This window comes from Neomonachus schauinslandi, chromosome 7, assembly GCF_002201575.2.
Source record: "Neomonachus schauinslandi chromosome 7, ASM220157v2, whole genome shotgun sequence".
NCBI classification, from domain to species: Eukaryota; Metazoa; Chordata; class Mammalia; order Carnivora; family Phocidae; genus Neomonachus; species Neomonachus schauinslandi.
The window spans coordinates 115,591,451-115,618,941 of record NC_058409.1 but is presented as its reverse complement, the minus strand read 5'-3'; the positions used below and the strand labels follow the sequence as shown (position 1 = coordinate 115,618,941).

The window sequence follows — 27,491 nt, the reverse complement described above, 5'->3', positions numbered from 1 at the left end:
ACTGGTGCTGAAGAGCAGTGGTGGGGGTGGGACTACAGTAAGGTTCTGCATGTAGTACGTGCTCAGTAAATATGCATGCAGGTAGAGAAGGTGGAAGAAAGGAGAAAGGGAAGAAGGGAGGGAAGGAAAGAAGGAAGATGGAGTTTCAGCAGTGGGAAAAAGTGCTCACAAAGACGAGGTTTTTTCCCCCATTGGGAGATATTTACTTAAATCTGCTAGAAAGCTTTCTAAAGCAAACAGCTTGAGAAACAAGTCTCTGGTGTATAAAAATGTGTTTTTTATTATTCAAAATCCTTCTATACAAAAACTTCATGAAGATAAAAGGTGAACCGCTCAAGGTTCATGAGTTGAAAGAAGACAGAGAGAGGTCATTAAAAGGACCAGATTGATTGTTTGAGTTAATGATTTCACATGTAAAATGGCATGGAAGAATACTGTGGAGGAAAATGAACGTAAGTCAGGTTGCAGAGAAAGTAAGAATTTTCAAAGAAAAACAATAAAATAGAGAATTCTTTTACCTGTGTTATTGGATTCAAACACACATTTTTTTTCTCTTCATTGTTCTCTCACCCTTTATTTTAGAAAATAATTAGAAGTATATTTTATAAACAATTTAGCTGTTCTTTATTTATATGAATAACTTTTTCTATGATGCATTGCATATTCAGGTATACCTATTGTAACTGCCTTGATTATAACACCACAGGGATAATTTCATATTATTGTTATGGCTTAAAGGAATCCATTAATTTTCTCTCTCTCTGTGGAACTTTTACCTCCAATGTGACGACTACCAGATTGAAACTATAAATTCTAACAAGTATTTGATAAGAAAAAATGTAATTATTTGCATTTAAAAGCTCTCTCTCTTCCCATTAAATTGGCTTGCTTTGAGAGTATATAGTTTAATAGAAACAATCATGTGAGTCTAGAAATGAAGCAAAACTTTTAAAAGCTCTTTTCTATCAATCAAATTTCTTTATAGCACATTTTCTTAGAGAACATATTTAATTAAGTTATTAATATCTCTCTATATGTAAAACAAAACTTTTAGAGCTTCTCCTCCATCAATCACAGTTCCTTATAGCACACTGACTTAACTAAGACACACAGTTAAGTTATTAATATCTCTAATTTCCATCCAGATTCTTCACGGCAGTTGTTACAATGAACTATTTTAGCAATAGGTCTGGCCTGAATTAGGAGTATTGACCATATGCATTAAATTGAGGAGTGCTCTATTCCTAAGGGAATCAGACATGGCCCTGACCTTTATAAGGTACTCCAAATTACCAAGCTTACTGTCAACACTTAAAAAAATGTAATTTTTTCTTCCTGGAGCACCTTGTAGTAACAGAAAGTATAGAAGTGCTAAAAAACAAACAATCAAATACAAACATAAAAAAAAAAAATCCCACAATGATGAGTGTATTTCAAAGAGGGCCAAATGAAAGAGCTACCAATAGCTAAAGCTTTAACAATTGGTGTAAGAAAGTAAATAATGTAGTGTTAGATTAATCCCAAAGTATAAAATAAATAATCATGAGACCATATTTATATAATTAAACAACTGAGTAAATTAAAAAGCAGGGGAAAATAGACAAATCTGTTCAAATTCCAAATAAACTTCTCTGTACTAAATAAAAGCATAATACAACAACCAACACTGAAGAACCCTGAATTTGATCTTACTTTGACATGTCAGTTTATTTCAAATATGAAAGTCTTTCCTTTTCAGCGGTCCTTCATCTTGTTTTGCTAAAGTATGATAGAATTATTTATGTTGTTTGGTCAAAGACTAGAGGATATTTTTTAAAGTATCATACAGAGTAAAGTGCACAAATCTTAAGTGAATTTTTCAAATGTATAACCACACCATCTTTATCCATTTATCGATCGTCAGTGGACACTTGGGCTACTTCTATACTTTGGCTATTGTAGATTATGCTGCAATAAACATCAGGGTACATGTATCCCTTTGAATTAGTGTTTTTGTATTCTTTGGGTAAATACCCCATAGTGCAACTGCTGGATCATAAGGCAGTGCTATTTTTAACTTTTTGAGAAACCTCTGTACTGTTTCTACAATGGCAACACTCGCACTGATTTCTCTTGAATGTTTATACCTTATATTGGAATTGCTGGGTGATAAGGTAAACTTATATTTAATTTTAGTAGATACTAGCAAAAGTCTTCTAAAATGATTGTATTATTTTTCTCACATACCAGCAATATATAAGTTCCAGTTGTCCTCCATCCATAGTAAAATTTGATGTTATCATTCTTTGATTTTAGCTATTAGTAGGTATGCAGAGATATCATTATTTTAAAAAATTTTCTCATTGTAGTTTTTTTTTTAAAGATTTTGTTTATTTATTTGACAGAGAGAGAGATAGCGAGAGCCAGAACACAAGCAGGGGGAGTGGGAGAGGGAGAAGCAGGCTTCCCGCCGAGCAGGGAGCCTGATGCGGGGCTCGATCCCAGGACCCTGGGATCATGACCTGAGCTGAAGGCAGATGCTTAACGACTGAGCCACCCAGGTGCCCCTCATTGTAGTTTTATCTTACATTTCTCCAATGATTAATGTTGTTATGCACATTTTAATAGGCTTACTGATCAGATGAATGTCCTGTTTGGTGAACTGCCCAGTCAAGTTTTCCTCACTTTTTTTCTGTTGTTGGAGTTCTTTTTATAGTCTTGACATGAGTTCTTTGTTGGGATATACATTGTAAATATCTTCTCCCCATCTGTGACTTGCCTTTTCTTTTTTTTTTTTTAAAGATTTTATTTATTTATTTGAGACAGAGAGAATGAGAGACAGACAGCATGAGAGGGAGGAGGGTCAGAGGGAGAAGCAGACTCCCTGCCGAGCAGGGAGCCCGATGCGGGACTCGATCCCGGGACTCCAGGATCATGACCTGAGCCGAAGGCAGTCGCTTAACCAACTGAGCCACCCAGGCGCCCAGTGTGACTTGCCTTTTCAATCTCAGGGTTATCTTGTTTTATTTTTTTGGTTTAATTTTATGACAATCAGGAAAATGGGATTTGATATATATATAGAGAGAGAGAGAGAGAGAGAACTTCACAAAGGATTTTTTATTAATTTTTTTAAAGATTATTTATTTATTTGAAAGAGAGAGAGAGAGAGCACATGAGCTGGTGGAGGGGTAGAGGGACAAGCAGAGTCCCCGCTGAGCATGGAGCCCAATGGGGCTCAATCCCAGGACCCTGAGATCATGACCTGAGCCAAAGGCAGATGCCTAACCAACTGAGCCACCCAGGTGCCCCACAGAGGATTTATTTTATCCATAAATCAGTATTTAGGAATCATGCAAACTCTGAGACCCTGGGAAAGCTTAAGCAATATTTTTTTGGTTATTATTAAAAAGAATAGTAATACTTTAAGGCTCCTTGAAGCACTACAATTCTTTACTGATAACTTAAGTATCATTGGGGAAAGTTCCATTTTGTAAAACACTTAGTTCTCCTCCATTCTACATATTTTATTCTACACAGTATAGTTCTAAAATGTTTTAGGCATGGTAGCTATAAATATAATTACCATCATTACAATAATGAATCATGGAGTATCTTAACAAAACAGAGCTGCTGTTACATTGCTAAATTCCTACACCCAACACACCCTGTATTTTTAGACTTTGCAGAACACACAGACCTTCCTTCTAAGAACTTATATTAGACATTCCAATGGCAACCAGACATATAGACTTCTATATTAACATCAAACATAAATAAATAAATATAGTCAAATCTATATCAACTGACACTTTATCACCTAGACCATCACGTAAAAGAGTGCTGCTGATGTTGCCCTATTCCTCCTCTCCACCCAGTTCAGTAACCTGGACTGGAGAGAATTAGAGTAAGTGGATGTGTTAGGGTTTTGTCTTTTTTTTTTAAAGGCAGGGATAATTTTAAGAATGAGCATAATAAAAATAAGAGACAATATTTTTTTATATTCTTTCTGGTATCTAGGTATTGCTTTAAATGTTTTATAAGTATTAATTTATTTTACAACTGCAAAAATCCTATACCTTAAGTATTATTACTACCCCATTTTATAGAAGATACTGAATAATCTGCCAAAGACCACATGCTTGCAAGAGGAAGAACCATGGTTTGCTGGGTAACCCAGCTCTCTAACTTAGGGTTTTGATGGATTCTAAGAAACCATCTTACTTTTGCACATATCTGGAATTACGACAAACCCTAAAGATTTTTGTGTTAACCATAAATTTGTTCTTTTGAAATTTACACATTTAGAGAGTCTGACATGAGTATTTGTTGACTGTGGGGTAGCAAACTGATAGCAATGAACTTGGCTGTTATTACTTTACCCACAACAATTATTTTAAAAAATCTGAATCTGAATGCCTTTATTTTTTGGAAAATAAAAGAAACTATTCAGGATTGTTCCATGGGTCCTTGCCCTCATCATGGCTTTCATGAAGATAGCATCAATTAAAAATTTAAAAAACTAAAAATTAAATTAATTAAAAAAAGGCTTCAATGACCTGCCAAAGATGACATTCTCCTCCCTGTTACTTTTCAGAGGAAGACGATAATCTTGTGGACATATTTATGGTACTTTACTAAAATACAGTTTACAAGGCTCAAATTCTGTTTTAAAAGAATCTGGAGCTACATCTCCAAGGGATATGACTCAAAATCTCTACTTTTTTTTTTTTTTTTTAATGAGAGACAGAGAGCATGAGAGGGAGGAGGGTCAGAGGGAGAAGCAGACTCCCTGCTCAGCAGGGAGTCCGACGTGGGACTCGATCCTGGGGCTCCAGGATCATGACCTGAGCCGAAGGCAGTCGTTTAACCAACTGAGCCACCCAGGCGCCCCCAAAATCTCTACTTTTAATAACACACTCAAAGTTATAAGCAATCAGGTTTGGAAACCATGGTTCCTAAAATAAAGAAGTATCTGAAAGTTTACACCTAGTTGAGGGAAGAGAATGTACATGTATATATTCAGTATAAAATAATTGTAAGTTGTAAAATAAATATGGGTTAGTCTCTCTCTCTCCCTCTGTGTGTGTGTGCACACGCATGTTCAATCCCTGATTCCAAAACTAAATGGCTCTGTGCCCATAGAAAGTGACTCAAATTCTTCAAATCTTAATCTTCCCATCTGTAAAATGGAGATAACACTAGCAATTCTATCATAGATTATGATAATTAAATTAACACAAGTAAAGCATTTAATGAATTTCACTCAATGTTATCTGTTTTAACCCCTGTAATTTATAGCTATACTATAAAACAGTATTGATTAAGATCAAATGAATTGTATAGACCATATTCCATATTTTCAAAGAAACAAATGCTTCAAGGTAATTTGGGAAAAGAATACTGAGTCAGGTAAAAAAAAAAGGGTGGGGATTGTTTGTTAAAAACCAAAGTTAAGGTGAGTGCAGAGTATCCGAAAAAGAAAATGATAAGATATTCTTAGGGCAGAGAATGAAATTCCCTTGTGGCTAAAGTCAAGGAATAAAATAAAGGATTCTTAGAATAAAGCTGCTCTATTGATATAATAAATTTGGAAGGTGAATTGTACATACACATTCCATTACTTTTTTTAAGAAAGGAAACACATGAGGCAATTTAAAAACAATTTCCCTCAGCATTCCTAACAGGCTTGTATTGATCTGGTGGTTTGCCTTCTAAATTGCAAAATGGTTGACTGCATGTGTGAGAAAACTGGCCAACACAGGCATATCTTTTTTTTTTTTTTTAATTTTATTATGGTATGTTAGTCACCATACAATACATCATTGATTTTTGATGTGGTGATCCATGATCCATTGTTTTCATATAACACCCAGTGCTCCATGCAGTACGTGCCCTCCTTAATACCCATCGCCGGGCTAACCAATCCCCCCTCCAACCTCCCCTCTAAAACTCTGTTTGTTTCTCAGAGTCCATAGTCTCTCATGGTTCATCCCTCCTTCCGATATCCACCCCCCTTCATTTTTCCCTTCCTTCTCCTAATGTCCTCCATGCTATTCCTTATGTTCCACAAATAAGTGAAACCATATGATAATTGACTTTCTCTGCTTGACTTATTTCACTTAGCATAATCTCTTCCAGTCCCATCCATGTTGATGTAAAAGTTGGGTATTCATCCTTTCTGATGGCTGAGTAATATTCCATTGTATATATGGACCACATCTTCTTTATCCATTCATCAGTTGAAGGGCATCTCGGCTCTTTCCACAGTTTGGCTATTGCGGACATTGTTGCTATGAACATTGGGGTGCATATGGCCCTTCTTTTCACTACATCTCCACACAGGCATATCTTAATGCTTAAAAGTGTTCTAAGCATTTGTCCAAACACTGGCTAACAAGTTAGGTACTGCTTCAATTTCTTAAACTGAAAGCATTTCCCTTGATTTCTATGTCTTATTGGGAAGATTTAAGATAATCTATTACTCTAGTTGAGATAATCTGTCATATTTTTTAAAGAAAGCGTTTTTTGCAACTCCTAAATAATTTGAATATCAAAAACTATGTAATAAACAACAAAGCTAAGGAATATTTACCTTTAATATTTATTTTGGGAAAGTTAAAGTGTTTAGAAATAGAAAAAGGAGGATTGCTGAATTAATATGGAATGCCTCAATTTTAGTCTATTGTAGTTTTCCATTTCATTAAAGAAGGAAGTAATCAAGTATTTTTGTATTAGCAGAGGTGCATTTAAAAAAATCTTTGAAAAAAATGAACATACACACATCTCTTAAAATATATAAAAGAAAAAAATCTCTATTCTCATCACCTTAGTGTTTTAATATGTTTATATATTCCCTTCAGACAAACTTTTATTCACCTTAATATATTTGTAATGATAATATACATTCAACATTTGTTTCTTTGTTCCACATCTTTATAATATAAAATATTCCCCATTTTGAGACATGGTCCTCATTGCTATTCTTTTTAATGGCCACACGATATTCCATTTTGTGTTAGTCATAGTTATATTAAGAAAAGCCCAATAGAGATACAGAGAAATAGTCTGCAATAGCCTCTTTAATACTGACATTTTTCACCGTTACTTATTTTGAAACCCAGCTATCTCATTAGTTGCTAGATTAATAGTCTGTTAAGATTATGTTAAAGGTAATTAGCCTAAAATCTCTGCATATACAAATGGCCAATTATGATGAAGTGCCTTAAATGAAATCTGCCTGCATGTAAAGGATTGATCGGAACAAGATGAATTTTGAAATGGACAGATTCAAACATTTTAATGTTTTCTGTTGTTACAGTTCTCATATGCATCTAATTTGGTCTTGAGGTATTAAATCACATTTAAGCCTTACAATATGAATGCAAATGAAGTTTGAAATTAATTTAGTCTTAGCATCGTCCCATTGATTTGCCTTCCTAGAACATAAGGACATATTGTTCCATTAGGTAACAGGCAGAATGATAGCAAGTGACAGAAAATTTAGTTAACATTCACTTAAATTTGATTATGAAGCAAAGAAAAAGAGGTAGAAACAGACCAAACAAACCTATATTAAGGAACTGTATACTGACAACACGCATGTTCAGTGGAGACTCCGTATCTCAGCCCTCCTATGTGGTATCCCAGGCTGAAGCCCTGTACAGATTTGTATAAACTCCAAAGAATGCAGCTCCATTGGCCTACAAGCTGTAAGCAAGTTGTAAGAATAATTTGCAGAGTAAGTGTTAAGCCTATCTGACATGGTAAACATAGACTGATCTGAATTGTCAAATACAGCAAGTAAAGCAGACTGGTGTCCAGAAATATGCTGAACTAAAAAATATTATTAAAACAGGACCAGCAGATAGTAGTGTGAATTAAAAGACAATCCCAAGAGAAGGTGTTTGGTGTTAGAGAATTTGATAAGAACCTATATTTGAGAATTTAAAATACAATCCACATAAATTCATTTTCATCATTAACAGTCAGTAATAGAAATAATCTGTGTATAATAGCATATGTACATGTGCAAAGGACGTGAGGAAATCAGGCCAGCCCTAAAACCAGGCAGGCATCCTAAAATGCATTAAACATTCATTTATATACCATGTTAGTTAGACTTGCATGGAGCACTGCATGCGTTGGCAAGTGTTTTAGGCTGAATTGTATCCTCCCCAAATGCATATGCTGAAGCCCTAATTCCCAGTATCTTGCAATGTGATCCTATTTGGAAAGAGGGTCTGTACAGAGGAAACCAAGTTAAAATGAATTCATTAGGGTGGGCCCTAATCCAATCTTACTGGTGTCCTTATGAGGAGAGGAAACAGATACCCAGCATATGTTAGCACAGAGAAAAGACCATGAGAGGACAGAGGGAGAGGGTGGACAACTGTAGGCCAAGAAGAGAGGTCTCAGAAGACTCCAAATCTGCTGACACCTTGATCTTGAACTTGCAGCCTCCAGAAGAGTGGAAAAAAACATTTCTGTTTAAGCTACGCAGTCTGTTGTATTTTATTATGGCAACCCTGGCAAACTTATAGAGCAAGTTAGGCCGGTAAAGTGTGGCAGGAAGGAGGAAGCTGCTCCCTTCTGAATATCTGCCAAGACACAGCAGAACCCCAGCTCCCAAAGTGAGGGAGTGGGCAGTGGCAAGATACATACATGGTCCAGTTAGGATCACTCGGAAGTGACATGGAACACAACCCACATACTTTAACAACTTCTGAGCTCTTTGGTCTGGGGAGAAATAAATCCCCAAAGATATTCAGTTATATGGAGAAAGGATTTTGCTTTATTTTTGTATTGAGTTTGAAGCATCTTGGGCCTTCAGGTGACAAGTGCAGGTGGCAGGTGGAAATGGCTCTAAAGATCCAAACTAGAGATACAGGATTTGTTATTTTATAAGATTAATTTTTAAAAACTTCATATAACAATTTTATAGTATCAACTATTACTAAGTGTGCAGTTCGCAAATATGTTCACAATGCTGTGTGACCACCACCGCATCTAACTCTTCCATCATTCCCAATAAAAACTCTGGAAACCATTAAACAATAATCCCCCCTTCTCCCTCCCCTCAATCCCTGGTGACTTCTATTTTACTTTCTGTTGCTATGAATTTGTCTATTCCAGGGACCTCATATAGGTGGAATTATATAGTATTGCCTAGGACTAATTTTTGAAGCCCTAGAAAGAAACAATGCCACTAGAGAAACCTTGTTGGGGAGGAAGGAGGGAAGTAATGAACAATGTTAGGAAAAATCAAGGAAAAGGTCCAGTGGTCTGGCTCTCTCTCATTATAATAATGCATATTATCTTCCCCACTCCCCTTTCCTGATATCCCTTCCACATCCTCACCAGCACTTATTATAGCTTGACTTTTTAATAATAGCCATTCTAACAGATGTGAAGTGATATCTCATTGTGGCTTTAATTTACATTTCCCTGATGACTGATGATGCTGCACATCCTTCCACATACCTGTTGGGCATTTGAGTGAAAAAAAAAAATGTCTATTCACATCCTTTGCCTACTTTTTAATTGGACTACTTATTTTCTTGCTCTTGAGTCATTTGAGTCCCTTGTATATTTTGGATATTAACATCTTATCAGATGGGTGGTCTGCACAGACTTCCTCCCATTCTATAGGTTGTCTTTCATTTTGTTGACTGTGTCTCTTGCTGTGCAGAAGCTTTTTGGTTTCATGTAGTCCCACTTATTTATGTTTGCTTTCGTCACTCATGTTTTAGGTGTCACATCCAAAAAAATCACTGCCAAGATCAACATCAAGAAGCTTTTTCTCTGTGTTTTCTTCCGGGAGTTTTATGATTTCAAGCTGTGCATGTAAGTCTCCAAATCCATTTAGAATTTCAGTATGTACTGTCAGCTTTGCTCTGGCAATTAACTATATGTGAACTTTTTACATTTCTTGTATTTTTAGTAACGTACTTTAACTTTTTTTCATAGTTTATTTTTTTTTTTTTTGCATGTATTTCTATCTTGTCTCTTACAAGCATATGGTAGGCACTTTGAGACTAAAACCATATTTTACAATTTACCTTCCCATCATGCTTGGATCAATGTTTTGCACACATTAAGAAATCGATAAACGTTTTTTGTCTATTTGTTTTCTAGAAACCAGGGATGCAAGGGAAAATACACCAAAAGAGAGAAAAAGACTCAATTTCTTTGTTTGGCAATGTGACCATGACCAGGCCACTTAGTCTTTCTAGCCTTTTGTTACTGTGCCTGTTACATGAATATCTGATAATGTATAAGATCCCTGTATAAAGTTACAATTCTATGATTCTAGCCTGTTTTAGTTAATCTTAACTAAACACATTTTAGAGGGTATTTTAAAAATCAACAAGTATGTACTTCAAAAAAAAATGATTCAGAACTGCACAAGTAAATATGTATGCAAATTATGCTTTCTTCCCTAACAGTCTATTCAACAAATTAAAGGTCAGAAGGACAGTATTATACTCTCAGCCTGATTCATGTTCTGTGAAAATGAAATATACTGACATCCTATATTATACTGGGACACATGATCTGTACCTATTTTCAGCCCATGGCTCTTCACACTCCATTGTTTAAAAATAGATCAGTTCTGAACTTTGGAGACAGGCTCAGAAGGGTATTAACCTCTTTCTCGACAGTTAAGTTTGCCATTTTGCTCTAATCGAATAAGTATAAATCTGATCATGTTAAAAATAGACCTTCTTACTTGGTACACATTCCAACAGGCTCTCATAAACAGAGGGATATAGTTCACAGAATTTTTCTAATTAATTTTTTAGTTTTAAATACACTGCCTGCTTTTGCTAAAGCATTCATCAGTATCATGATCCTAACATTTTAATGCCAAATTTTGATGCTAAGACATTGTCTCCAGAAAGCTGCCTGTTAAAATGAAGGAAGAACTGATCAGCAGATTGTTTGAATACATTCCAGAAGAAATGAGACATATGATAAGTTTGGACTCGTCTCTCCTGTGTTTGGCCTAACACCCTCTGAATGACCCTCTCGTGGCACTTACATACAGTTATAATTGATTATTTAAATTTTTGTCTCTAAGCTACAAGAGCCATGAGAGCTGGGACTGTATCTTATTCTTCATTGAATCAGAGTAATACCAAAAGTTAAATTTTACTGAGCACTTACTGTGTGCCAGATGCATTTCTAATTTTTTATACTTTTTGCTCATTTAATCTTTATAACATCTCTACGAGGTATTGATCATCATCCACATTCAAAAATGAGGAAAGTGGAATACATACAAGTTACTAAATGGCCCAAGGTCATACATACAGTAAGTTGTGGAGCTGGATTTAAATGGGGCTGGTGGAACCAGGGCCATGCACTTACCCATGATCCTGCATAGCCCCTCCATAGTAGCTTCTCATTCATTGTTTGTTGCACAACTGAAGGCATACATATGACTATTAATGGCACTGAGAGTGTCATAAAAGGGATTTAAACCGAATAGTTTAAAACAATAAAACTGGATCCTTCTGAGCAGCTGTGGGAGAACAGGAGCTTATTTTAAGTGAATGGAAGGAGAAGAAAGAAAATCTTTCTCTAGGCAGAGCCAGGTCAAATAACAACTAGAGGGCGGGGAGGTTTCTAGAGATTCAGCTGGGCTTTGCAGACTAGATACAGCCACAGAGGAACTAGAGATTGAAGATTATAGAAAATGAATACATACATCATAAAATAACAGCTTTAATTCACAATGCCAAGTTTCTGAGCATCATCTTAAAGATTTTGTCAGAATATTACAGATGTTCTGGTCCAAGTATTTTAGTTCACAGTGAAATGAAGATAATTTTTTAAGACGACTTTACAATCACTTCTCAGAATGTTGGCAATTTTAGTGGAGCCAGTGTTTAGGTCATATGGCCTAACCTGAGGACGGACACGCAACTTCATCTGCCGCTCTGAATCTTCTCCATCCTGAGGTGGCTCACTACTTCAGTTTGGACAGGGAGACCAGCAACATTTCTTCCATGAGCCACCGACAATACTCTGGGAAGACTTGGTATAGAATATAAAAATAAGTATTTTTTGTCTATTCCATTGATGTTACTGGGTTATAGAAATTGGACAGAGTATCTATTTACCTTCTATAATGGTACTCTATTGAAATATCCCCTTCTCTGGGGTACCTGGGTGGCCCAGTCGGTTAAGTGTCTGCCTTCGGCTCAGGTCATGATCCCAGGGTCCTGGGATTGAGCCCTGCGTCGGGCTCCCTGCTCATGGGGAGCCTGCTTCTCCCTCTCCTCCCCACTCATGCTTTATCTCATGATCTTTCTCTCTCTCTCAAGTAAATAAATAAAATCTTAAAAAAAAATCCCCTTCTCTCATCCTGACTGTACTAAATCACTAATGCAAATATCTAAAGAAAGTTAAAAAGAAAATAAAAACCAACCACAAGTAAAATAGAACATGCTGGCTTATAGTATATACATAAAAATCAAAATCACAGAGGAATCTAGAGATGCCAGCATCCTTTTGTTATACATGAGAAACCACATTTTCCATAGTATAATCGAAAGTGATACTAAGAATATTCTGTGGCCGGAGTACTTCATAGTTCTGGGCATCACTTTTTATCCACATGAACACCACTGTTTTGTTGATAAAATACTCTCTTTGAGCTCTAACAATCAATGATTCCTTGAGATGATTTGCAAAGTGTGACATCCAAACCTTCTTTGCATTTGTTTATCCAATAAGTAATTATTAAATGTGTACTAAGGACTGAAGTTATGGTGGAAATCAAGAAAGACAAAGTCCTTGTCTTCTTGGATCCAAGACAACAGAGTGGTATGTACACAACAAAAAGGCTTATGTGATGGAGAAGGACTTCAAGAGAACTCATTTAGATAAACTTCTCAGGAAGGCCTCTTTGAGGAGGTACCATTTTTATGAAACAAGAACAATAAGAATGAACCAGATATTTGTTAAAGGCATTTCAGCAATTTGTCTCCAACATATGAAAAGATAAATCACCTAATTTATGCCACAGAAATGGAAATAGAAGAGTGCACTCAATGAAGTAGTGTTTTTGTAGTATCCACTAACAGAATTAATTTGCATACATGCGGTATGAGATTTTTGTAAGAGCTTTAAAAAATCATTCAAGTGATATTCTTTCTGCCACTTTACATCTTTGAGAGTCTTCATATTTAAAAGTATTCAGACACATTGAAAAAAAAGCTGGGATATAAAATGGATAAAACATAATATGGGTTTGGGGCGCCTGGGTGGCTCAGTTGGTTAAGCGACTGCCTTCGGCTCAGGTCATGATCCTGGAGTCCCGGGATCGAGTCCCGCATCGGGCTCCCTGTTCGGCAGGGAGTCTGCTTCTCCCTCTGACCCTCCTCCCTCTCATGCTCTCTGTCTCTCATTCTCTCTGTCTCAAATAAATAAATAAAATCTTTAAAAAAAAAACATAATATGGGTTTAATTGATTATGAATATAGGATAATTTTCACATTCCTTAACATTGCATTTTATATTTTTAAGCAATAGGTCTTTTGCATATGTTTTTGAGAGTCTGAAGGTTTGACTTACCTTTCACTTCTATACATTCCTGAGTATCTAGACTTGTGTTAGCAGAAATCACTGTTCTTTAGTATACATTAGCATCTCAAATTAGGCTACATATTTTCATAAAAATAAGCCTTCTGCACAATGAAGTATTTTAAGTTAAAAGTCTTGTTGCAATATAAAATAGTGGTTGACTCAACATTGAACATATGATTAGCAATTATACACTGCATGTGTATGTGTATACCATGCAAATCTTATATTTTTACCTTCTGTCACAAAACACATAACAAATAATCCAGCTTTCCTCTTCTGAGTATTCTACTTTCACTCATTTGACATATATGATATCAGTCATTCAATGTCTTCTATGTGCCAGGCACTTTCCAGACGCTAGGAGCACAACAGTGACCAAAATATGCCTTTGCCCAAGCTGATGCCTTAACGTCTAAGTTAAAAAGATTTCTTGCGATCTACCACTATGACTTTAATACAGTAAGTACATAATAGTCCAATTTAATAGGGAGCAAGAAGTAATTTCTCATTGTTCTTATTGAACTTTTCTTCAAAAACGTGTCTGGCTTTTTTAGGTTCAAGTTTTAGTTAAATAATGACTCCTGTTATCTCTCTGCTATATGTCTCCTTACTTTCTTATCCTACTCATCTTGTTTCCTTTCTAATAAAGTCTTAACTCAGTATAACATTAAATGTAGGCTTTTGCATGATTCTGATGCCAGATGAGCAAAAGCTGAAAAGCAGGGAACAAATGAAGAACATGATTTTCACCTTTTAAGGTGTTAAGTGTCTGAGCATTTAATGAATCCACTTATAAGATCTCTAATTTTATTACGTAGTCACAACTCTTAGTCTTTTTTTCATTCATAATTCTGTTAAAGGCTGTTCACTCAGTAAATACTTAGTGAGTTCCTACTATAACTGGTCAATAAAGATATAAAGATTAAGGCATCATCTCTAGCCTCAAGAAGCTCATAGTCTTAGAAGAGACAAACAATAAACTGACAAGTGATAAATACAATGTGAGAGACAGAGTGGTCAGGGAAAATTTATGAGGAAGTTCATGTGTAGTAAGAGTGCTTACTGGGAAGTGGAATATAAGCTTAGTCGAAAGGAGTGAAGATAGAGTAGCATGAGGAAAAGCAATGAGGCAATCAACAGCACTTTTCTTTTCCCCAGAAAATTACGAACAATTCCCTGTTGATGAAGTATTAATAGAAAAAAGTAAAGATTAAGGCAGAGCATGGAGTGTCTCATATGCATTGTCAGGAAAACTGGACTTTTTCCTGTAGGGGATGGGAGATCATGAGCAGGTTCTAGGAAGAAGAGAGGAGAATCGTCAAACTCGTGTTTTCTATCAATCTGTGTGATGGTATGCATTTGAGCTAACTGAGATCAAAGGCAGGGAGAACAGTTGTGAGAGCACTTCAGATGTTGAATTAAAAGATGCTGAGACCCTGAATTATGGTATTTGAAAGTATGAGGAAAAACATTGGTCATAATTTAGTGACTAAATAGTTGTAGGAAAGAAGGAAATTGGACATATGGTCTCATATGGCTGTGGATGGGTGTAGGGGGTAAAAATGAAAAGTGCATTTTTTCCAATGAAGATCAGAGTTAAGTTAATGTGTGGCAAGAGAAAGGGTAGTTAATAAAATACACACGATTAAGAAGATGTTCTTGTTATCCCGATTTTATACTACACTGTGCATTTTCAGCCCAGAGGAATGCTTCTCATTTAAGCATGCAACTTTAGGGCTTTTACACTCATTTTTATCCTGGCTTTCTCTATTCCCTCAATGACATTTTATGCTGGAATCCTAAAATTGCTGTGTTTCTTTTTTTTTTAAGATTTTATTTATTTATTTGACAGAGACAGAGAGTGAGCACAAGCAGGGGGAGTGGCAGAGGGAGAGGGAGAAGCAGGCTTCCTAGCAGGGAGCCTGATGCAGGCTCAATCCCAGGGTCCTGGGATCATGACCCGAGCTGAAGGCAAACGCTTAACCAACTGAGCCACCCAGGTGCCCCTTTCCTGTTTCTTTGAAATATATCCTTAGTTTTATAGTGTCTTCCTGTCTTTTGATTTAGTCTTAATATCTGATACTGTCTCTTGGATTATATTTGTCTCCCTGCTATGGCCTCTCCTGTCCTGTCTTTGAACCACTCTGGGCCCTTGAGAACCCAGCCTGGTTCCAGTGTCCTGACCTTCTGCCTTTCAGTGAAGGGGATTTGGATTTTTTTATTTATTATTATAATTATTATTATTACTATTTTAAAAAGGGAGAAAGTAGGGGAGAGAGGGGTAGAGAGAGAGAGACTCTTAAGCAGGCTCCACACTCAGCACAGAGCCCAAAGCAGGGCTCGATCTCACAACCCTGAGGTCACGACCGAAGCCAAAGTCAAGAGTCCTATGCTTAGTGGGCTGAGACACCCATGTGCCCTAGGGGATTTAGATTTAAAACAAATTCTGTAATCCAACAAAGAGATAAAGCAAAGCATATTGATAGATTAAAAAAACACACATTATTTTTAAAAATACAACAAAAAATGAAGTTTGAATTGTGGTTCCCAAAGCAAAATAAATAAATAAATGATATTCTTATTTGAGGTGTTGTAAAGAAAATAAGCTAATCAACAGCAGATTTTTAGCTCCTTTATTGACAAACTCTTAACTGATAGTTTAAGGCTCAAAAAAATTACGAATAACTTTTAGGGGATGCAAAAGCTTAGGAATGGTTATAAATGGTAAAGACATTAGTTGCAATGAAAATATTTATTGAGCATTTAATATATGCTACATGTACTAGGAATTTCAAGAAAAATTTAAACTATAAATAAGCCTTTGCTTTTGAGGAACTTTTAAGACAAAAGTGGAGAAAACAAATATGAAACACTAATGATAACAGAGACAGAATAGATAAGGAGCACACATGAGTTGCTGACTCAGTGCATTAGGGGTCAGAGAAAAGAGAAATGAAATCTACCCTGGAAAATAAAAAAAAAATAGTTGTAAATAAAGAAATATTTGAACTAGATTTTGCTAACAGATGACAGACATTTCTGAAAAACATATGATGCAAGGTGAGAAATTATAATTGATTTTTGCAAAACAGCAAGTTGCACAGTTTGGCTCTAGGCCACTTTGGAACACGTAGAGCAGCCGGGAGAATAAAGCTGGAAATTTAGCTGAAATCAGAGCACAGAAGGGCTGGAATATGAGCCTAGGGAGGCTAAATTTGATTTAATTTTGTATGTAAAGAGTGAAAGTTTCTGAGCAGAGAAATGAGTAGCTCGTACATATGAAAAGAAAAAAAAAAAAAGATTAATCTGGCAATGATGTTTTAAATGGTAGTTAGAGAAAACAGCCCAGAGGCTGGAAGGCAAACTAAGGAGACAGTTCCGATTGTCCACATGAGAAGATTAAGGTCAGAGCAACGGTGGTGGGGAAGGAAACAAGGGTGCAGGTGTGGGATGGACTGCCACAGTGAACTGATGGCATTTGGTGATTGACTGGACGGGCAGAGCAGAAAAAGATTAAAAGAAAAAAGACTATAATTTTACATTCCAAATGATTTGAGAGAATGACTAAAACATTTACTGAGAGACTTCAAAGGAAAAATGGTTTAGTAATGGAAGATAATGACTGTATTACATAGCTTACTATATATGGAGTCGGGAAAATCATGTAGATTTTAAGAAAACAGTGTTATTGGCAAGAACTTGGAGCGCAATATTTACAGAATTAAGGTGCAAGAAGAAATAAATTAAAAAAAAGAACAAATCCAGAAATGCAAAATGAAAAGCCTAAGGCTTAGTAATGGTTCAGTGCTAAGGAAGCCCCAAAAAGAGATTCAGGTTGTGTGTTTTGCTAACAGTTTAAAAGGACCACCAAGGGTTCAAAGACAAAGGCTTTTTGATGAGTAACAGATCATCGATAACTTTCAAGGAAACAACTACGGTAAAGAAGTGGAGATCAAACCACACATTGTAATGACTACACAGTAATCATTTGAGAAGGTTGGTAGTAAAAGAAAGAAGGGAAGGAAAAGCAGTGTGAGAAATATGAACAATCATGCCAATATTCTTTTGGTCTAGGAGTGACCAGAACATTCCCGGGGGCAGAGAGAAGCCTTCTAGGGAGGGATGGAAAGAAGCTCCAAGGCAAACAGGTGAGTACTGACGTTGAAGTGTTTTAATGAGGAGATAGGGCAAAATGAATTACTTGCAACAGGTCAGGTTAGTCTGTAATCAGGGTCTAAGGTCTAATAAATAGGTGAAATGAACATGGGAAGAGAGGAGAAATCAAAACGAAGATAAAGAAACGGTTCAGTAAACATGAGAGGATAGAGTGGAAGATATAGACAATGAGGACACATGAAGGAACTCTTATAACCACGGATATCAAAGATAAAACCATTCTGACAATCATGAGTATAAGAACAATTTTCCAGTACTTTTTTTTCCCCAACAATTAAAAGTCTATATACGGGAGAACCTATGGGAGAATAAAGGTAAAAAAAGTGTTAACATTTAGTTCTGATTTTTCTTGAGTAGTATCATAACACAGACTTGGAGATTTGCCATGAAAAGAGAAAATTGACCATGACCATGTACCATGGAAGTCGAGGACTCTAAATCTTACCTCTCTCAGAGGATCGTTGAGTTCACTGAGAATGTTTTCCTCGTCAAAGATTTTGCCTTGGTATCTGTGTTCATAGTAGTCGTGTATCTTCTGACGCATATCAGCTGGTAACTTATGGAATGACATGTATTGCTCCACTTGCTTATACTGCAAGGAAAGGAAAAAGGAAATTAGAAAACACTGTTAGGCTGTATGAGAAATCATCATGTTACCTTGTTGTGCTCAATTCAATAATATTTGAATAACAGTAACAAAAAGAAGAAATTCTTTGACGGGAAGGAACTAATGGACAAGAAGGTAACGTACCTACTCTATGTCACATACTCTGCAAGGGATTTATTTAGGTAAACATTTCCTGTAGAGAACTGAGATGTGGAGGGGCATGAAAGGAGTTCAGAGTGAATTTAAGGTGTCACCCCAGAAAAACTCAGTGATGAGACAGGAAAAAAATGTGATGTCATTTTTTTGGAATCTTTTTTTAGCTGTGTTCTAGAAGAAGTATCATGTTATGTTTGGCCCCTCATCCAGATATAGAATCTCCTAGGTTTGGGTAGAACAAATGGTTTTATCTTAGACCTTTTAGCAAAAGATCAGACCTAATTAAAATTTGAATTTAGTGACAGAGAGCTTGGCAGCTGTTTCCAAGTCATAGATACTCAAGCAACACAGATGGCCTGAAAAGTGTGAGAATATGTCACCCTTCAATTTAGGACTTAAAGAGTATCAGGGTGAGACTAGATCCACATAATTTTATAGCCAAAAGTTAACTTAGATGTTTAAATTCATTTAACCAAGTAGTTCTTAAACTTAATTGTTGATAAAACTTGGGTTGAAGTTGACTTTGGGAATGCAGATTTTTCAGGCTTAACTCCAGAGATTGATTCCCTTGATGTATCTGTTTTTGTGAATTTACACGTACACTCATACACACACACACATACGCAATTTGAAAATAAATCCCTGGTATTGAAAAAGGAACATAGATATTAGCTGGGAACTTATTAGAAGAGAATTTCAGGTTTTACCCCAGACCTATGAAATCAGAGTCTACATCTTAAAAAAAGATTCTCAGATGACCTATACACATTTAAGTTTGAGAAACATTCCCTTGATGTTGCAAATGCAGGTAGTCATGAGACCATACTTTGAAACAATTAATTAGAGCCTCCCAAATGAGTTTCATTGCATAGATGATAAAATTGAATACAAATAAAAAAGTAGGTAATAAAACTGGATAAACATACTGGAATAAGATTCTTCCCTTAAAAAAACACATTTGCTGTGTTTTGGAGAACACATGGATATTTTTTTTTTCCTCACATCTTTTCCTGATGACTTAGAGGTCTCCCAACTCCTTGTCCATAATTAGTGTATTTGTAATTGGTACTTGATAACACATACATCTAATCAGAAACAGCAACCTATTATATTTCTTCAACTTTTTGGACATACTTTCCTTTCACATAACATTCCTATTTTTAAGACATTCCCTTTTGGAGATTAGTATTCTTAAAGGAAATACAACTTTGTCATGAGACTTCTTTATTTGGTCACCAGACTGTCCCCCAAGTATTTAAAGCTTGCAGGCCTATATATATCTCTCTCTGAAGCAACTTGATTATGATTTAAGCATTTTATATTTAGACACCAATGCTTCCACTGTCACTTGTGTAAGTGGCTTCTAGCATGTACTTGAGAAGGATTGGTTAATTTTTCCTGAAGAGCTCAGAATCTGTATGCCTACCTAATCTTGGTAACCCACTTCTAGAGACCTGGAATTCAGTCTGCTTGACCCTCATGCAGCTGGTCCATAAGAAAGAAGTTTCAGTGACCTCTATAAGACTGCTGTGTAGGATAAAGTTGATTTGCAGCTGGACTGAAAAAGCTCTATCTTTATTTCTAGAGACATCCATGCATCTGATTTTTTTCTTTTAGCCAAAAAGAGGGCAGTGGGATATTTGATGTACTGTTTAGGGTCCGAGGCTCCACTGGAAACCCCAAGTTTAACTTTTGCACTAATGCTTTGCAGCTAGTCTATCTGGTTTGATTATTCTGGCTTGACTTTTTTTTTTAATTTTTTTTTTAAAGATTTTATTTATTTGCGAGAGAGAGAATGAGAGACAGAGAGCATGAGAGGGAGGAGGGTCAAAGGGAGAAGCAGACTCCCCGCCGAGCAGGGATCCTGGGACTCCAGGATCATGACCTGAGCCGAAGGCAGTCGCTTAACCAACTAAGCCACCCAGGCACCCCTGGCTTGACTATTTAAAGAGCTACTGAGAGCTTTGTTGCTGAGCTCCCCCCCCAAACCAAGGCTCCTTGCACAGATTTTGGTGGATCAAGCCAGAAACTCCGCATGTTCCACATGCGTGAAGATTGAGCCCATGGGGAGCTCATGCTGCGGAAAGGTTCTTGGGCCTTTGATGCCATGTGTGCATTCTCTTTCTCCAAAGCCCTGTAATCCTTTGCCTTTAAACAAATGCCTCATACGAGTAAAGTCTGGTGAATCTTGTTAAATATTCAAACTTGGGAAAACAATAAAACAGCTTAAGAGCACAGGACTACCACAGTTTTGACACTTACTGCATTGATGAAAGTCCTTTCAGTTCTGGACAAATAAAGGATTCAACTTTCTTCAGGACCAGTAGGGGTCAAGTAATCTCTGTTTACTTTTCTCAAAAAAACTGCTTGCCCAAACACTGCTTCGATTGGTGAGAATCTTTAACCTTAGCCAGGGTACTAAGCTCTAGATTTCTCTGTTCTTTGCATGCATTTCAGTGGGCATGGGAGGCAGCCTTAGAAGTTAGTAGTATTTCAATTCATTTTTACAAAATTTGTGCCTATGTGCAAGGGCCTACTCATCTAGAGAAACAAATAATCTGCTCAATGTCTATCTTGAATTAGAAAACTAATCCTTGATCAGCTAAATACAAATGTTACACATAAAGTTATTTTATTTTTATGGAAAGTTACGATTGGTGGAATGTACTTAATTTTCCTCATATGAATCATTTAATCCCTTTATACTTGAGTTTACTAATCTACAATAAGAGAGTGTTTCACCAAATGATCTTCTTTGTTCTTTCAGACTAAAGTTCTATGAATATTTCTTGTCATTTAATCATACTGAGTTCAATTTGATTTTTGAACCCATATTACATATTTTAAACATTAATCCATTTATAGTAATTATTGATCTACCAAATATTAACTGATTGCTGCATGCCAATGGTTCTCAAACTGCAGTTAAGGTGAAGATAAATTACCAGTATCGCAGGGAAGCCTGTTAGAAATGCACATTTGAAGTTTTCGCCCCAGACCCACAGAACCAGAAATTCTAGCAGTCTGTGTTTTAAAAGGCCTTCCCTACATTAAAACATCAGAACTACTTCTATCTGCCAAGAACTGTGTTATCTTAGGGCATAAGGAAGCACTTTTGAGTGAGAGTAGGGGACAGAAAGGAAATTCAGTTTTGGTAAGTTAAGTTTAAGATGCCTATGGCCCATCCTAATGCTTATAGGTAGGTCAGGCACTTAGAAGAAAAAATATACACATAGTCAATGACTAAGAGATCACTGAGGGATAATGTGTCAAATAAAGAGATTTTAAAAAAAAAGTGGAACCTACATTTTAAAAGCAGTTGGAAATCGATCAAGTTAAGGGAACTGAGGTTAGCCAGCCAGATGTGGCAGAACCAAAAAACCTCGACTCAGAGCAAAGAAGGATAAAGTTTCAAGGGGCGGGAGGTACTCAAAAGAAGTATATTCTAAGAAAAGAGGTATTGCACCATAATCAGTGAATTTGGAAATTAGGTAATGATCTTTGTTAGAACACAACACTTATCGAAAACGGAGCTACTTCTTTTTGTCTGTTTCCCTATACCTAACAAGACTTGAGAAAAAATGAATGAAAATAGACCTACCTGTGATGTGAAGAATAAAATAATAATTACTCTTTGAAAAACAACCTAGTGGTCGGTGGATAATGGAATAAACTAAGTGTTGGAAGCTAAATTTAAAAAAACGATAATATGGAAAAGTTTCTGTTAGTTGTTATACTATATGTGAAAGATGACTTGACACATTTAATAGTCACTGATGAAGAGACTTTTGAAAAACAAAGATGCAAATACAAGTATTTCTTGAATATATAAAATCAAAAGTTCATCCCATCAGATCTAAAGAGACTATTGGGGTGCCTAGGTGGCACAGTTGGTTAAGCATCTGATTCTTCAGCTCAGGTCATGATCGCAGGGTCTCCAGCTCTGCACCCAGTACACTCTGCTTAGGACTCTCTCCCTCTCTCTCTCTCTGCGCCTCCCCCCTCTAAAATAAATAAAAACATCTTTAAAAATATTAGAAGAGACTATAACATCATTATCATTTAAAATTCTAATGTACTTTTATTTTCAAAATTTTCTGTGCAATTAAAATGATACATAAAAATATTGCATGAACATACTAAAAATGAGATCTAATATATATAATGAAGACAACATTCCATTATTAAACTCACTCCTCCCATGTTACCACTTTCAAAAGGTGTTTTGTCTATATTGCTAAGTAATATGCTTCTGTTTCTAATTCTTATGTGGATCAATTATAGGCAACATTTATTGACTTTTTGCCATGGAAAGGTGGTGTAGCCACTAACAGCCCCCCATACCTTCTCACCTTCTCGCTCATTCTGCAATTGTGTCACTAGTGTTAATTCTTCCCTCGGTCTCTTTTGTAACTTTACATAACATAATTATATCTTTATTTCTTGTTCAGAGAACTCTAGACAAGTTTACCAAATGAAATGTAACAAACTCATTCTTTCATTTCTATTTTTTAACTTTTGTCATCTCTACTTTTATAATATAAAGGTAGATTGTAATTTTGTACCTAAAATTGAACCTACCAAAGCGGTTATACAGTGTTTGCATTACTCTGTTTACCACAATGCCAAGTGCAGCATTTGATGACATTTCCTTTGGTTTTGTGGATTTTTTTTTTAAGATTTTATTTATTTATTTGAGACAGAGAGAATGAGAGAGAGCACATGAGAGGGGGAAGAGTCAGAGGGAGAAGCAGGCTCCCTGCCGAGCAGGGAGCCCGATGCGGGACTCGATCCAGGGACTCCAGGATCATGACCTGAGCCGAAAGCAGTCGCTTAACCAACTGAGCCACCCAGGCGCCCTGGTTTTGTGGATTTTTAATGACTTTTTTTTTTTTTGCACAAGAAATTTTTTTCCAGCATCCCTATCCTAGCTGATATCCAGTAGGATTTCCCTTTATAACATCTCTGGTTGAGTTCCCTATTCCCAGAGCCTATGTTTCTCTTTTGTTTATTTATTCATGTTGCTGGAGTCAATCCCCAAGGAAATCACTACGAAATACTAAATGGGATATAGGTTTTTTGAATTTTTTCTTGTCTGAAAATATCTCTTAAACTCAAACTCAATTGTTAAACTAACTACATATAGAATTCTAGGTTTGAACTACTCTAGTTGGATGTTGAACTTTTGCATTTGATCCTCTATACTGGATATGATCCATGTTTCTTATTATATATTTCATATATTCCTTGTCTGCATTTCTCCCTACCTTTCCCTATATTCTCTACATTTTCTCTACATTCCCTTACGTTTTTCCTACATTCTTGAATAATCCCTGAAATTCTTAGAGACAATTTAATTCCAAATATCTTCTTTTTTAAATCTTTTATTTCCATAATTTTGTGTTCAGTTTAGAAATATACTACTAACATATGACTTAAAAAAACAATTTTAAGGCATACTTTCATTCCTGAAATGTTTAGGATGTCTAAATAGAGGTAAGTTTAAGTGTCTACTGTATTTAGCTTCAGTAAAGGCTTTGGTGACTTTGCTTTAAGTGGTTTCATTGGACTATGTATAAACATCAGGAATGGGGGTAATTCCAAACAGATTGCAATAACTTGAGAGTGAATGGAAGTAAGAAATGGAAATGAAAACAGCAAGTATAACTATGTCTCTGACCTGTTCTGATTAAGAGGGGAGAGCTAGAATCATAGCATGGTAAATGTAAGCAATTCTAATAAATCTAAAATAGAAGCTTTAATGACATTTATATTGTTTTTATATCTATGAATGATACCTTATCTGAAAACTGAATCACCCTATTTTATATCCCCTACAATTTCATCCCCAATTCTCAAGACCACCAAATCATATAAATTCTACTGCCAGAAGTTTCAATAATTTTCCATTTCCCTGTATCATCATTACTATCATTCTAGTCAAAGTAACTTAATCTCTCCTCTAAACTCATTCCCAACTTTCTAACTATATTCTCTGTATCTATTTGTGCATGCCTGACTGCAACTCTTATTCTTTTCCATAATCCAGACAGAAATCTTTTTAAAATGCTAACCTTATTGTCACTCCTTTCCCTTAAGCCTTTTAATGGCTTCCCATTGCTTTCAGGATCAAGGTCTGACTTCCTGGGCCTATTTGGCCTATTCCTGCTCTATCATATACATTTTCCCTTTGCTCACTATGCCCTGGTATATTACATTTCTTTAATATTCTTAAACTTACCCTAGTCTCTGGATGCTCACGCACTTTCTTCTATCTGGAATGCTGTCCCACCACATAATTTCCTGGTCAGTTCCTATTCATTCTTTAACTTTCTTCCTCAAATCTCACTACGTCAAGGAAATATTCTCTGACTCCTTGGTCACCTAAAGTCCTCTTGGTATACACTTAGAAAAAATGCTGAGTTTATGCCTTAGTTATTCTAAGAGCACCTGCAGTTACTTGTTAAGTGTCCGTCCTTGCCCGTCACCACCGAACCGCTGAAGTGTTTGCACGCGAGTAGTCACTGATTGAAAATCTGGTTTGTTACATACTTTCTGAAAATTCTTTGGGTAAAGGAGACCAAGAATATGATCTCTGACTCTTTTGTGTTATAATAATGGTATCAATGGAGGAGGTCAGATAGGGAGAGTCTCCCACATGGATTGAAATTTTGGATTCGTATTTTATTATTACAAGTTGTTATTGTTTATTATTCAGAGAACATTTATTAAATATGAGATTCTGCTTCTAGCCTATTGAAGTTAACCTGGATGAATCTGCTCTTTAAAAATTGCAGTTTCCATCTGAATCTGTGATATCAGGTTTTAAGTTAAACACAGCTATAAGGAGGAGTAAATTACTGATTAGAAAAGAGAAGCTGCCTTCTTATAATTCCAAAAATGTTTATAACAATTAGGAACACAGCAGAAATTAATAAAAACACGTGCAAAGTATATGTATTCTATTTGAAAATAAGAAGAGTTTTCTTCATCACCAAGACAGTCCTGTGTACATCTGAAAAAGTAGATAATTTTCAGTTCTCCAAGCATGATTTTACATACTGAATGCTCCTGGAAGATAGGAATCAGAAGGTATACTTTTCATTTTTATGGAATTTGCTTTTATAATAAAATGAAAAGTATCATGGTTATTCATAATTACTCATTAAATCAAATGTACCTCTCATTTTATGATTCTAACACCAGTCTTCAAATCTATGAAACACTCTATATAAGTAGTCAACTTTTTCTTGAAGTCTTTCTCTTAAGAAGCATTGAATGACTGTATAATGATATTTTATAGTATCTCAGGACACTTTTCACAATGTAGCACATACCTAGAGCAGATTCTTAGCCTGTGGGATGTCTATGTGTAATTTAAGACTGTAATGATAGGGAGGAGCTAAGATGGTGGAGTAATACGAGGACTTTAGGCTTGCCTTGTCCCTTGAACACAACTAGATAATATCAAATCATTCTGAACACTCAAGAAATTGATCTGAGGACTGAAAACAAATTGCACAACGAGAGGGAGAGAAGAGGCTGCATCATGGAAGGTAGGAGGTGCGGAGACATGGTTTGGGGGAGAAACGGATCACAGGTGTTGTGGAGGGGAAGGAACCCTGGTTACAGAGAAGGGAGGGAGGGAGGGAGAGAGAAAGAGGAGTGCACAAGGAAAACACTTCCCCAAAGCCACTGACTGGGAAAACAAGAAGGGCTAATTTTCTAGAGTTTTTACAACCAGTGGAACTCAAAAACTGGAGTTTTAGAGGTCCCATATATGGCAGGTGTAGAGTCTGGTGGGTGCTGCAGTGCTCCTATGGAGAAGGAGCGCAGATAGTCTGGGAGGGGGACAAACTGTGTGATCTTAGGATCCCCTGGGATGCAATGAGAAAGATGGGTCACGCTTTTTGGAGCGCATCTGAGAGACATGGCATTGCCTCTCTGGGGACAAAAAAGCTGGTGGGCGCCATTTCCCTTGCCCTCCCCTCAGCATAAATTAACTTCAGTAAGGAGCACAGTGCCAACACTGGCAGCCTAAACCACTAACACCAAGTCCCTTTCCCCCTGTCCTCTGCAGGAGCTGTTTTTTGGGGGCAAGTGTGCCTGAGAACCAATGCAGTGAGCCCTGCCCCCAAAAGAGCACAAACCCACGTCAGGCATCACATCCACTGACCATAAAGTTCCACAAATCTTCAGCTGTAGTGGATATAACATCAGGTGTAGACCAGAGCACTCCTAGTTAAAACTTGCTACACTTTGGCCAAGGTCCAAGCACTCCCCACTGCAGGCAAAGAGAACCTCTACAGAGGACTGCTTGAGGGAAAGAGCAGACGAAACACAGTGGCAGAGTGCATACAGCATACACCAGAGACACTTCTGAAGTGCCAGGCCCTGAACAGTATATGACCTCTATTTTATAAAGGCATTACTCTCCGGAGCAGAAAACATAACAGTTTTTCCTAACACAGAGAAAAAGACAGAGACCTAGACAAAATGCCAAGATGGAGGAATTCATCCCAAAAGAAAGAACATGAAAGGGTCATGACCAGGGATCAAATTGAAACTGATATAAGTAATATGCCTGATCCAAAATTTAAACCAACAATCATAAGGATACAGACTGGTCTTGAGAAAAGCATAGAAGACACCAGGGAGTTCCTCATCACAGAGATAAAAAATCCTAAAAACTAGACAGGCCAAAATGAAAAATGCAATAACCAGTATTCAAAACCAACAGAATGTAATGATCACAAGGATGGAAGAAGCAGAGGAATGAATCAGTTATATAGAAGTAAAAATTATGGAAAATAATGAAGCTGAAAAGAAGGAAAGAAAAATATTAGATCATGAATGTAGACATAGAGAACTCAGTGACTCCATAGAACATAATAACATTCGTATCATAGGAGTACCAGAAGAAGAAGGAAATGGGGGCAGAAAATTTATTTGAGGAAATTATAGCTGAAAACGTCCATAA

The 27,491-nt window shown here is 36.4% G+C and overlaps 1 protein-coding gene across 1 annotated transcript in view; it reads right to left on the bottom strand.

Moving 5' to 3' along the window:
• The window catches only part of HCN1 (hyperpolarization activated cyclic nucleotide gated potassium channel 1), a 395,566-nt gene that overhangs the window by 48,223 nt on the left and 319,852 nt on the right, over positions 1 to 27,491 (bottom strand). Inside the window, exon 5 of the mRNA XM_021695347.1 lies at positions 18,194 to 18,340. Coding sequence (XP_021551022.1) covers positions 18,194 to 18,340 — 147 coding nt within the window. The remainder of the gene's footprint in view (positions 1 to 18,193; positions 18,341 to 27,491) is intronic.